The sequence below is a fragment of the Scyliorhinus canicula genome, chromosome 10 (assembly GCF_902713615.1).
Source record: "Scyliorhinus canicula chromosome 10, sScyCan1.1, whole genome shotgun sequence".
In the NCBI taxonomy this organism is placed as follows: Eukaryota; Metazoa; Chordata; class Chondrichthyes; order Carcharhiniformes; family Scyliorhinidae; genus Scyliorhinus; species Scyliorhinus canicula.
In genome coordinates this window covers 49,101,938-49,116,059 of record NC_052155.1, presented here as the reverse complement: position 1 = coordinate 49,116,059, position 14,122 = coordinate 49,101,938, and the positions used below count along the sequence as shown (strand labels likewise).

General features: G+C 45.2%; 1 protein-coding gene across 2 annotated transcripts in view; it reads right to left on the bottom strand.

The window, feature by feature from the left end:
- wnt3a (wingless-type MMTV integration site family, member 3A) overlaps positions 1–2,975 on the bottom strand; it is a 91,237-nt gene extending 88,262 nt beyond the window's left edge. Inside the window, exon 1 of one of the 2 annotated variants that reach the window (XM_038808871.1) lies at positions 2,743–2,975. In XM_038808871.1, the coding sequence (XP_038664799.1) occupies positions 2,743–2,819 (77 nt within the window). In that variant the 5' untranslated portion in view covers positions 2,820–2,975. Of the gene's footprint in view, positions 1–2,362; positions 2,463–2,742 lie in introns of those variants that run through there. The other variant, XM_038808870.1, reaches the window with a different exon arrangement.
- Between the last annotated feature and the right edge of the window lie 11,147 nt (positions 2,976–14,122).

The following is a 14,122-nucleotide window of genomic DNA, read 5'->3' as shown; positions in this document are numbered from 1 at the left end:
AAACATCATTAACAGTGGGCAGCACGGTAGCATTTTGGATAGCACAATTGCTTCACAGCTACAGGGTCCCAGGTTCGATTCCGGCTTGGGTCACTGTCTGTGCGGAGTCTGCACATCCTCCGTGTGTGTGCGTGGGTTTCCTCCGGGTGCTCCGGTTTCATCCCACAGTCCAAAGATGTGCAGGTTAGGTGGATTGGCCATGATAAATTGCCCTTAGTGTTGGGTGGGGTTACTGGCTTATGGGGATAGGGTGGAGGTGTTGACCTTGCGTAGGGTGCTCTTTCCAAGAGCCGGTGCAGACTCGATGGGCTGAATGGCCTCCTTCTGCACTGTAAATTCTATGATAATCTATGTCTGTGTATTTGTGGGTGTGGGCCATTCTGTACATCTGTCTGAGTTCAGACACATGGGGCGAGATTCTCCATTTCCCGACTCTGATTTTGTAATTGGTGATCAGATCGATAATCTCTTTTTACGATGGAATAGGGGGTGGCATCTGTTTTATGCCATCGCAGCGCGCAGCACACACACAGCACACCATTGGGACGCCCTCAGGACGTCACCTAAATGCCCACTCCCGATGCTCCACTTTCGAAGGGCCGAATTCACGATGCCATGGGGGTCGTGTGGTCCCAGCCGTGCGGGAACCCGGTGTTTCGGCTGCGGACTGCATCAGGCAGGAGCCATGCTGCTGGTTGGGTGGGGGGGGGGGCTTCTGCGAGGGCTGGGGGGACTGGTGGGGGGTGGCAAGGGAGAGTCCAGGGGTGCACTGTCTGGCTGGTTGGGTCAGGCACGGCCGGCACCATATTGTACGGCACGACCACTGCAGGTCGTTGCCATACGCATGCACGGCCATGGGCCCGGCAATTATTCGGACGTTTATTTCTTGGAGGATGGGCATTTTGCAGTGCCGTGGCTGCTAGCCCCTCACCGGTCGCAGAATCGGTGAGGGGGCGCCGCCGATTTGTTCCACGTAAAACGCCACGGATCCTCTGCACTTAGCCTCAGAATTGGAGAATCTGGCCCATGTTTCAGAATTCAGTTCTGTGTGTCTGTGCATGTCTGGGTATAAATAGAATTGTGCCTTCAAATGCGCTTAGACACTCAGATGTGCCTCTTGAGTGTCTTCCTGTGCACCTGATGTTTGCGTTTCTGTGTCTGGGTTGCGGTAGGTGTTGTTAGCCTGTGTGTGCGATAGCCACATCTCTGTGTCTCTCGGTATCTCTGCCCACCTCACCCTCGCTGATTCCTGTCTCTCGGTATCTCACTGCCTGTCTCTCTCTGTCTGCATCATCTGTGTGGCTCTCCCGTTCGCCCTGTGACTCTTACCATGGCTGTGTACCGGAGTCTCTCTCCCAGTCTCTCTCTCTCTCTGTATCTCAATCTCACCCTGATCTTTCATTCATTCTCTCACTGTCTCTCTCCCTCCCCTCAGGGAACACTAGCTGGTTACTCGCTGTGCTGAAGGGAAACGTGTCCTTCAAGCTCACACTGAAAATGCAACACTGCCCAAACAAAGTGGAAATTTAAATAGACTGGGCGCCCGGAGGGGATAGGAGGGGATAGTGAAAGGAGGGACTTACAGATAGCGCGGAAATATAGAGAGCGCGGGGAGTCAACGTTGAAAAGAAGATACAAGCACACAGACAATAAATAGACATTGGCGAGGAGGGGAAATGAACGAATAGCCATCCAGAGGGAAATTAGGGAATAGGGTTGGAGAGGGACCCGGACAACTGAGGGGACGAGAATAAGTGCGAGGGACAGAGAGAATGGTCTAAAGCTTGGCCCTGTGCTTTATTCCCCTTTACACCTCAGAGAAATGCACACAACTCACATACACATAGGCAGCGCTGCATAGGCATGTCGCAAAAGCATGTTGTAGAATAATTGAATGTGATCGGAAATCCGAAATAAAACATGGAAATATCCCAGCATTGAGAATATGTAACCAATCTGGAGAGAGAGGGGGAGTCTCTATAGGGACAGTGCGGGTAAGAGGGATATCCATATTCTGGCACTCAGCCCGTCTTTAGAGACCTGCTCACATTCCCCACCCTCTTTCAACCCAGTTTGCAAACCCAGTTCAAGCCAACCTGATCTCCGAAATCCCCTCCTTCCAGCAGCATTGTCCATGTTCTACAAACAGAACGAGCCCAGCATCACTCCAAGTTGGTCTGTCCAGCCAAGTGTAATCGATATGTTTCTCAATCTATGTGCTATCTGGGGAGGGTCAGGCCGGCCTCACACTGCAGATCAATGGATGTGAAGTCACTGCACCATTTGCCGCCCTCGCCCCTTTCCTTCTTCAAAACAAAAACTTTTTGCTCTCGGTCCACCTGGGCGTCAGATCTGAACTTACCTGCTTTCGATTTGCTCCAAGCAAATAGTTGTAAGAACTGACAAACCAGTACACTGACACACGAGAGAGACAGACACACGCATAAAAGAGCGACTCCTCAAAGCCCCAAGTGTCAGGATCTGCCGCCTCCCCCGTCTCTCTTCCCCTTCCTGCTTCCCAACAAAGAGTGGGGTGTGCGGCTCAAACACCTGATACTGTTCCTGTAACCAAAACAACTGGAGGATGCTGAGAATTAAAGAACAAGCGCTCTCTCTCTCTTTACATGTATATATATATTGTACTGACATTATCCAATAGAAAATCTACAAGGAAAAACTGAGCAAACACCCCAAAGTAAAAACAGTTTAAACAAAAGCATTAAGAAACTTTTCCCAACTTACCACCAAACTGGGTAACTTGCCATGACTTGCTTCAAGTTCAGTAGAACTAGGTAATATCCAAACAGTCGCATTTCCATAACTAGTCAGCTTTTAAAATCGTCTCCTTTAAATAAAAGCTCTTTCAACCGGAGCTGATGTGTGGTTTTATTTGGTCTTCTTTTCGTGAACGTTCAATAAATCCCATTCAACATTTATGGAAAAAAAAATTCCCAATTCCAAATAGGCAGTGATTCGCAAAGCACAGAATACAACAATAGGGACTAAATTATGCCAGAGCAAAATATTAACTCCCCAAAAAAAGGAGAGTTGACGAAGGGTGTCCAATCAGGATCCATTGCCACAGGGAACAGGATGATTGTACAGTCAGCAACTGTCAATCAGGAGGGAGCTCGTTACCAGACAACTAGCTGGAAAGAAATATCTTTAGAGTCATTACAGCCTGTCCTGGGCTACTACCAGTTTGAACTGTATTCGAGTAAAATTGGTGGGTTTTTACCGAGTGGTGAACGGGAGTGAACAGAGGGGAGTTCATTTGTACATATGGGAAAACGGGAGTGTTTCTGTGCTTGACGATCCTGTACCCCTGTATATTTCGCTCTCCTGGGTGGCAGCCCCTAAACTGATTAGTCTAAAGCTCCTATAAAATTGCAAAATGTAGCAAACATGAATATCCCTCTTAAAGTCCTAATGGCACCTCACCAGGCATATATATATTTATAATATTAGTTGACATCCCATGGTATAACACAGTGCATCAATCGTCTTCAGATTGGAGGGATAATCAAACCAGAGCATGCAGATTGTATTATTAAAGTAACTTTTATTTTCTAGCATCAAATTTATATTTCTATTATTAATAGTAATTTGGTGGTTCAGAACATCAGAATTGCTGAAAAAGAGACAACTTTGAAAACACTTCAGGATAAAAGCAAGAATACCAAATTTCAAAGGCAACAAGAATTTATACTGCCTGAGAAAAGGGGCACTGATAGGTTGACAAGTCACCTCTGGTTGGTTCAGACATTGTATTAGTGAATACACCAGGGAGTTATTATTCTATATTGAAAAAAAGTATTAATTATATTAACTCTTGTTAATTCCTTTGCCTATTAAGACTCTCGTTTATAATTGCAGCCATTTGTTAGGGATGGCACTCCAATGTTTTCACTGGCACAATGAAGCAAATGCAGTGTCAGAGGTTTACACCGACATTTGCCATGATAAATGTGGACAGTGGAATTGTTGAAGTTCTCATAAAGTAATTACAACATAGGAGAGAGTGGATTTTCTCAGGGAACCTCGTGCTCAACCATCGTAACTTCAGCAAAAAGAGCTGCAGATGCCCTGGAAAAAAGCATTTATATCATTTCTCTGAGGGCCATGCAGCTCATGCCTGGAGCTGCAAAGGACATTTAACAGAAGCACTGGGAGCATTCATCCCTTAAATTGATTTCTCTTCATCTTAATATAACTGGCAAAAGAACCGAGTGAAATCTGGAGATATTGTTTTCCGCAGCGAGTTGTGATCGGGAATGAACTGCTGGTGGAAGAAGATTCTGTACAGCAATACCTTTCAAAAAGGAATTGGATAAACACTTGATGGCAAGACATTTGTAGCACTATGGGAAAGGTGCAAGTCTGTAAACTTTGGCACTTAGCAAATTTCAACCTTTGGGACCATTTGGAAGTCTTGTAAAGTGTGAAGAGGACAGTGTAGAACTTCAAAAGGAAGTTGTTGGATTGGGCAGATAGGTGGGACATGAAGCTCAATGCAGAGAAGTATGAGGTGATACATTTTGTTAGGAAGAATGTGACGAGACAATATAGGGGTGGTACAGTGGCACTGCAGTTAGCACTGCAGCCTCAAAGCACCAGGAACCCGGTTTCGATTGCAATCTTGGGTGACTGTCTGTCTGGAGTTTGCACATTCCCCCATGTCTCCGTGGAGTTCCTCTGGATGCTCCGGTTTCCTCCCACAGTCCAAAGATGTGCAGGTTAGGTGGATAGGCATGATCAGTGCATGGGGTTACGGGGATAGTGCAGGGGAGTGGGCCTAGTTAGAGTGCTCTTTCAGAGAGTTGGTGAAGAATCGATGGGCCTAATGGCCTTCTTCTGCACTGTAGGGAATCTATGGATTCTAAGAATGGTTTCAGGGATGAGAAACGTCAGTTATGAGGATAGATTGGAAAGGTTAGGACAGTTTTCCTTGGAGTGAAGAAGGCTAAGAGGAGATTTGATAGAGATGTTCAAAACCATGAGGGGGCTGGACAGGGTAAATGGGGAGAAACTGTTCCTAAATGGATCAAGAACGAGAGGACACAGATTTAAAGTGACTTGCAAAAGAAGAAAATGTGATGTGAGAAAAAACATTATTGTGGTTCAATTGAGGTATTCAAGAGGGCATTAGATGATTTTGAATAGAAACAATGAGCAGGGGTATGGGGTATTATGACACCCAATGGGGACAGAACTTGTATTGCATCCGATTCCCTTCCTCTTCCTCAGAGTACACTCAGGTGAATAGGGGGTGGAGCTTTCTCCCAATTGGAGGAACTTCTCACAGGATATAAACCCTGACCTGGAAGCAGGTTGAGGAAGGTGACCCTGTGGGGGAGTGGAGAGAAGTGATTGCTGTGTGTGAATAGAGAGAGTTGTATCCTGTCCTCTTGTGGAGTCCTTGCCTCTGTTCACAACATGGGGAAAAGGCAGGGGAATGGCATTAAGTCATGATGCTTATTTGGGGAGCTGGTGCACACACAATGGGCCAAATGGCCTCCTTCTGCACCATAACAATGCTGTGATTCTCTGATTTCTGGGTCCCAACCCTACTTCTTGTAGTGGTGCACCCACAGAGAAATATTACAGGAGACAGCCAATTAACAGGGCTGCCTCTACTATCCAATTTGGAACAATGAGTGGGTTCCGGAGGTGGGTGAATGACACATCACACAACATTGTCAGGACAACCAGCAGCCTCCACTGTCTCAACATTGAGAGTACACTTAAGGGGAGCTGGTGGCTTAACAGTAATGTCACTCAACTAGGAATCCAGAGGCCCAGGTGAATGCTGTGGAAACAAAAAAGAAAATGCTGGAAAATCTCAGCAGGTCTGGCAGCATCTGTAGGGAGAAAAAAGAGCTACCATTTTGAGTCCAGGTGACCCTTTGTCAAAGCTTTGTCAGAGCTTTGACAAAGGGTCATCTGGACTCGAAACGTCAGCTCTCTTCTCTCCTGACAGATGCTGCCAGACGTGCGGAGATTTTCCAGCATTTTCTTTTTGGTTTCAGATTCCACCATCCGCAGTAATTTGCTTTAATCAAATGCTCTGGAGACATGGGTTCAATTCCCACCAAGGCAGCTGGTGGAATTTAAATTCAGTGAATTAAATTGGAATTGAAAGCTAGTCTTGTTAATGACAATCATGAAACTATCATCGAATGCCATTAGAATCCCATCTGGTTCACTAATGTTGTTTAGGGAAGGAAATCTGCTGTCCTTACCTGGTCCAATGTACATGTGATTTCAGATCCACAGCAATGTGGTTGACTGTAAACTGCCCTCTGAAATAGGCTAGCAAACCACTCCGATCAAGGGCAATCAGGGTTGGACAACAAATTTTGGCCTTGCCAGTAACACCCACATCTGATGAAAGAATAAAGAAAAGAAAACTTTTCAGGGCCGAGCAGCAGGAGCTCAATAGATATTCTATTTCTGCCAAGGGAGTGACTGCCACTGTATCAGTCACAGCACCACCAGATATATCAGTCTGCAGGAGATCCTGGTGCCTCTGAGCTAGGAAGACACCATACTTGCCAGATTTTGCAGGTGCACATTTAAAACCCTTCAAATCAATCGCAGCTCTGACTTCCCACTGTGCAGCTGCCTGCTCTAAGTTGCTAGTGTTCTAATACAGCGGTGCTCCCTGCTTACTTGGAAGATTGCATAGCTGTGGTTAAAATCAGTGTTAATTGGCTCATTAAATGCCTTAATTGGATTCTTGCTGCTGCCAGCAAGGCTGCCTTCGCTGCTGCAAACCTGCCTCCAGGAAAAGCGTAAGAAGCTGAGGAAACATTGCGGATTTGGCCCAACACAATTTTTTCGAAGTCTCCCCCCAACCCCCCCCCCAACACCCACCCCCCCATACCATTTCCATTGGGCTGTGAAAATTCATCCACAATCCACAATCATAGGATCCCTACAGTGCAGAAGAAGGCCATTCGGTCCATCAAATCTGCACCGACGCTCCGAATGAGCACCCTATCTTCGTAACTCTGTCTCACCTTTTGGACACTAAGGTGCAACTTTTCATGGCCAATCCACCTAACATGCACATATTTGGACTATGGGAGGAACGCGGAACTCGGAGGAAACACACGCACACACGGGGAGAACATGCAAACTCCACACAAACAGTCACCCAGGTCAGACTCAAACCCGGGTCCCCTGGCAGCTTGTGAGTTTTCACTTTTTCTTCCCTTTTCTGAGCTTTCAGAAACAAAATCCCAAATTTTAAATATATACCTTTTGAGGAAGTCAAATTTCGTTCTCAAACTCTTTTTACAGGTTTGCAACATTTCACTCTGCTATTACCTGCTTAATGCTAATAGCCTTTCATCATTCAAACAAACCCTATGCATTTCAATGAATGCAAGAACCTGCATTTATATAGCACCTTTCATGCCCTCAGAACGTCCCAAAATATTTCATAGCTAATTAAGTTTTGAAGTCTAGTCACTTGTAATTTGGAAAACATGGCAACAAATTTGCTCAAAATAAAATCCCACAAACAGCAGTGAGGTAAATCAGAAATAACTGTTTTTCCTGTGGTGCAATTGAAGGAAAATTGCAGCCATGACACTGAGGAAAATTATCCTTCTCTTCAAATAGTATCATGGGATCTTTCACATTCAGCTGATAGAGCAGTTGGGGCCTTAGTTTCACATATTATCCAAAAGACGGCAACTCTGCCAGTGTGACACTCCCTCAGTACCACACTGGAGTGTTGCCCTGGATACTGACTCAGGAATAATATTATTGCCGTCTTCCTATTTCTACCTTATTTTCTGCCTGACCCACGCCCTTGCCAAGACATCGTATTATAAGACCCCTGAGCCAAGATTGTAATCAGAACTCCGTAACAAAGCCCAGCCTGTGTTTTCTATGCTTTGTCATCTTAGGCATGCTCTGGAAAACAAGCCACAGTCAACGCCTCAGGGTCGGCAGTTCAAATACCGCCGAGGCTAATTGTGAAGCTGAGTTCAATATATCTGGTCAATTGGGACCAAAGGAAAACCCCTGGACATAAAGTGGAAGCATTTCCTGCTGATACATTTAAATGCAAATTAGATACATTCCTTTCAGAAAATAACATTTTGGGATGCACAGTGAGAGTAATTTCAGAATGACATGTGTTCAGTGTAACATGCTTGGGAGGACCAGATGGTTTAAGACCGATGGTTTCCAAAACCTTTCACAACTGGGATTTTCCCCACATTGGGGCAATTTTGAGCCTGCATAAGCTATGTGGGGCATCGCAGACGGAGGTGGAAAATCCGCAGAGAATTGGGAAATGTGCTTCTCTCCAGAGGGATCCTGATTCTCAATTTTCCATGGCCGTTGCTGGTGATGTCATGAAGTTTATGCCCACAAAGGCTGATAACCTCATTTTAATGGTTTTGTCTGTATTTAAATATAATTAGCCAGTGCCCCCCCCCCCCCCCCCCGCCCCACAATCCCCCCTCCTCACTGAATACTCAAGTTTACAACAGATTTTGAAAAACGAGATTCAGTCCAGGGGTGCATTGGCAAGTATAGGCACCGGGGGAGTGGGGTATGTCTGGGCAGTACCCTGTCACTGCCCGCAGCACAGCTTGAACTGCCAGGTTGGCACTGTACCTGGGGTGGGTCCTCAGGGCAGCTCCCTGGGGGGGGGGGGGGTTCTCCCTTATGTGTGCTGCAGAGGACTGATGCCTGTGAGGGGGGGAGTACCCCATAATCGGTGGTGGTGGGGGAGGGCAGTCTCGCCAATGCCTGCAAAGGTGGGGGGGGGGGGAGAGCCCCATTGCTTCTGCTGTGATGGGAGGGGGTAGATTCTGATGCTTGTGAAAGCGATCATAATGTTTAAGCGGGGGGGGGGGGGGTTGTGCAGAGCTGTGAGCCGTTCAGTTTGCGTGCTGATCGGGGGACCCTTTAAAGATGGCGCCCTGTTGACCCTGGAGCCAGCCTGACCGGCTCCATCAGGCTCTGCCTCACCAGACTGATGGTGCAAACCCCACCCAATCATTTTTTTGTTACTCAGAGAGACTCATGATCTGGAGTGAAAACTTGTGTGTGCAGCTGGAGAGCTGACACGTCATGTTTCAGTCTCAGACTGACACTTTGAAAAAATATGGTAAGATTCCAACCATTATGTTTGGATCTCCAGAGTAATTGCTATGATTAGTCAGCAGCTCCAAAATTATTGGACAATTATTACTGAGTTGGTAGAAGGTGAACAAAATGGACTTTGATCTTGTGATTCTCATGAAACCTGCTGGATTCATCTGGCAATACAGCTTTGCACAGCATTAAAATGCTTAAGTTGGAGTTTGGCAAGTGAGGGGGTGTGATGAAGGGGACTTTCACAAGGCTTTTGACAAAGTCCCACATAAGAGATTAGCGTGTTAAATTATAGCGCAAGGGATTGGGGTAGTGTATTGAGATGGATAGAAAACTGATTGGCAGGAAAGAAAGAGGAGAATAAAAGTGTCTTTCTCCAAATGGCAGGCAGAGACTAGTGGGGTACTGCAGGGATCGGTGCTGGGAACCTAGCTATTCACTATATATATTAATGATAATAATAAGAATAATATTTATTCGTGTCACAAGTAGGCTTACATTAACACTGCAATGAAGTTACTGTGAAAAGCTCCTAGTCGCCAAATTCCGGCGCCTGTTCGGGTACACATAGGGAGAATTCAGAATGTCCAGTTCACCTAACAGCATGTCTTTCGGGACTTGTGGGAGGAAACCGAAGAACCTGGAGGAAACCCACGCACACATGGGGAGAACGTGCAGACTCCTCACAGACAGTGACCCAAGTGGGAATTGAACCTGGGATCCTGGAGCTGTGAAGCAATAGTGCTAACCACTGTGCTACTGTGCTGCCCCACTTAAGGGACAGCCTGAAGTTTAATGGTAGCAGAGGACTATTGGTCACTTTAGAAAGTAAATGAGGAAACATTTCTGCAGCTTATAGTATAAGTTGCTAACAAAAAATAGTATTTAGTTAAATTTGCCATATAGTTTGTTAATAAAAATAAAAGTCTTAAAATTTTTAATATTCTATGATCCTCCCAATAAATCAATCTTATTTTTTAAAGTTACTGGGATAATAACATATTAATTTCCTTAATTTCCTTACATGCTTAGCACCAAGGGAAACCTCCTATTTCTTTTATACAACTTGTTATACAACAGGCACAATATATTTGTTCAAATTCTCTGCAATTTCCTCATTCTCTATTATAATTTATCTTGTCTCTGTTTCTAAAGGACCAATGTTTTATTTTGCTATTCTCTTCCTCTTTACATCCATGTAAGAGCACTTACAATACTTTTATACTCCTGGCTAATTTGCGTGCATTCCATTTTTTCCCTTTCTATCAACATTTTGGTGGCCTTTTGTTGGTTTCTATAACACTCCAAAACTTCAGACTTGCTACTATTCTTTGCAACCCTATAAGCCTCTTCTTGTAATCTCGTACCATTTTTAACTTCTTGAGTAAACCGCAAATGAATATCTCTTGCTGATTTTTTATTTTATTATGGAATGTTTTTGTGTCGAACATTTTGAACTGTTTCTTCAAATGTTTTCCACTGTTACTTACGACCATACCTTTTTGTCTATTTACCCACTCAACCTTGGCCAGTTCTCCCTTCATACCTTGGTAATTGTCTATGTTGAAGTTCAATAATATTCTTGTTTCTGTTTGAATCACGTTACTTTCAAACTTAATATGGAATTCAATGGTATTATGATCACTATTTCCTAGTGGATCTTTAACTGTGAGATTATTAATTATCCCTGTATCATTACACAATACTATACCTTAATTAGCTATATTCCCAGTTCATTCCACAATGTATTGCTCCAGTAAAATATCACAAATACATTTTACAAATTCATCTTCTCGACCACCAATGCCAATCTGATTTTCCCAGTCTACATGAAGATCAAAGATCCCACAATTATCACATTGCCTTTGTTACATGCTCCTGTAATTTATTGTTTAATTTATTTTTCCAACAATATAATTACTGTTGGGAGTTTTATAAACTACCCAGGTTTTGTTCTTGCTATTCGCAATCTCCACCGATTCCGTTTCTACTCATGATATTCTGAATCAAGATCCTTCCTCACTAATGTCCTTATGTCATCCTTTACTTTCAGGGCTGCCGTGCCTTCTTTGCCATCCTGTATGTCTTTTTGAAATATTGTGTAACCTGGAATATTTATTTCCTAACTTATACGGAACTTTACTCCGCCGCAGTGGGGGATGGGGCATGGTAATGTGATGAACCACTCAAAAGCCCATTGACTTCAGAGGGACCGGAAGACCACACCGGTGGGAAGTGCCATAAAATTCCACTCTTGGTAACCATGGGCGGGATTCTCTGACCCCCCGGCGGGTCGGAGAATCCACAGGGGTGGGGGGGGGCATGAATCCCGCCCTGCCGCTCTGCCGTATTCTCCGGCGCTGGTTTTCGGGTGGGGGCGGGGTTTACGCCATGCTGGCCGGGGGCCATTGGCAGCGGTCCACTTGGCATTTCTGCGGGCCCATCACATCTGCCCCGGTCAAAAACAACCACCTAACTATTCTAATCCCATTTTTCAGCACTTGGCTCATAGGCTTGCATGCTTTGACATCAAAAGTGCACATCTAAATACTTCTTAAATGTTATAAGGGTCTCTGCCTTCACCACCCTTTCAGGCAGCGAGTTCCACCGTCTGGGTGAAAACGTGTTTCTTCACATTCCCTCGAAACCTTCTGCCCCTTACTTCAAATCTATGTGCCCTGGTCATTGATCCCTCCACCAAAGGGAAATGTTTCTTTCTGTTTACTCTGTCTATGCCCCTCATAATTTTATACATCTCAAGTATGCCCCCCCTCAGTCTCCTCTGCTCCAAGGAAAACAGCCCCAGTCTATCCAAACTCTCTTCATAGCTAAAACTCTCCAGCCCAGGCAACATCATACTAAATCTCCACTGCAGCCTTTCCAGTGCTATCACATCCCTCCTATAATGTGGCTTCCAGAACTGCACATAGCTGCGGCCTACCCAATGTTTTATACAGTTCCAACATAACCTCCCCGTTCTTAAAATTTATGCAAAATGAAATGAAAATGAAAATCGCTTATTGTCACAAGTAGACTCTAAATGGAGTTACGGTGAAAAGCCCCTAGTTGCCACATTCCGGCGCCTGTTCGGGGAGGCTGGTATGGGAATTGAACCGTGCTGCTGGCCTGCCTTGGTCTGCTTTAAAAGCTCTTTAGCCCTGTGCTAAACCAGCCTCATATGCCTTCTTAACCGCTGTATCCACCTGCGTTGCTACCTTAAGGAACCAGTGTACATGCACACCACTGATCCTCGGCCCTTCCCAGGGTCCTGCCATTTGTCATGTATTCCCTTGCCTTCTTTTTTCCTGCCCAAGTGCATCACACTTTTCTTGATTGAATTCAATTTGCCATTAATCAGCCCATCTGACCAGCCCATCTATCTCCTCCAGTAATCTCCTCACTATTTACCATCCCACCAATTTTTGTATCATCTCGGAGCTTACAGATCAACCCGCCTACATTCATATCTAAATCATTTATATAAACCACAAACAGCAAGGGCCCCAACGCTGATTCCTGTGGGACTCCACTGGACACAGGCTTCCAGTCAGAAAAACAGCCCTCGACCATCAGCCCTCAGCGAATTCTGGGTCCAATTTGCTAAATTTCTTTGGATCCCAAGTTTGATTATTTTCAACCTTCTGAGGAAATACATCCTGGGAATAGTAGGATGTAAATAAGCACTAGGGACTTGCACAATTGTTTAAAATTATTCACCATCAGACCACAGGTGAACTTCAATTGATTGGAAACATTTATTCTGGATTTGGTATTTTCAAAATAAATTTAGAGTGCCCAATTAATTTTTTCCAATTAAGGGGCAATTTAGGGTGGCCAATCCACCTGACCTGCACATCTTTGGGTTGTGGGGGCAAAAGACATGCAAACACGGGGAGAATGTGCAAACTCCACACGGACCGTGACCCAGTGCCGGGATCGAATCTGGGACCGCGGCGCCGTGAGGCAGCAATGCTAACCACTGCGCCACCGTGCTGCCGAGATTTGGTATTAATGTAAGTTTTGTAGTGAAGTTAAGGCAAGGCCCATAAGGTTATATTGAAAGGTGGCAATTGAATGGTGGTAAGAAAGGTAGTGGCAATAAGGATTGTGGAAGTGTTGGGATATTGACAATGGTGGGGATGGGTCAGTCTTCTTCTGAAGCCTCTGTTCTGGAAGAGCTTTGGCAGATTTGGGCTCTGATGTTCAGTTTGCTGTGTTTTCCTTCTCATCCTTTGCTGATGCCTGGGTAGGGCCTCATCCCTTATGATGGCAAGGTTATGCAGCAAGCTGCAGAGAACGGGCAGACTCTTGTGCACCCACCTTGGGAGCGTTCACCCCTTCGATTGCCGTTTGCAACACCATCGTGCCAGTTTACAATAATACGACACCCGGGCTGGTCAAAAGTCAGGAATCCACACGTTATTTAATTTGCAATTGACAAGCCAATGAAAGTTATTAATGACCCAACTCACTGCTATAATATGCTCAGAAGGCAATAATAAGCCTGCAGGTGGGGAATCTGCTTTTTCATGGAAAAGCTTGTTTGGGCAGGTTTTAAAACAGCAGCTGAGCCCAAAGTGTCAGCCATACAGTTCAAACCCCATTGAGTGCAAGGACTGCTCATGTGAATAGGTAGAGGAACCTTGTGGATATTCTTTTTATGAGGACGGCTCTACTCTCACTCAGGGAGCTGTTTTGAATCAAGGTTTTCCAACCCGTTACACAGGGGTGAGGGGTGAAGAGTATCAGATGGGGATTGTGGTTTCAATTAGAGATACAACCTTCAGTGAGGAGAAGAAGAAGAGGATTGAGAGGACGCGAGGGTGAAGGGGAGACAGGGAGGCTCAGGATTTTGTGGTTCTTCGGGAAGGGAAGCAGCGCTAGAGGCCAGGAGTCAGGAAGAACACAGAAACCCTCAGCCGTGGCGCAATCTTTTGCCTCCCACAGGTATAAAGACAGATTTTTTTTTTCTTTTTCTAATAAATTTAGAATATCCAATTTT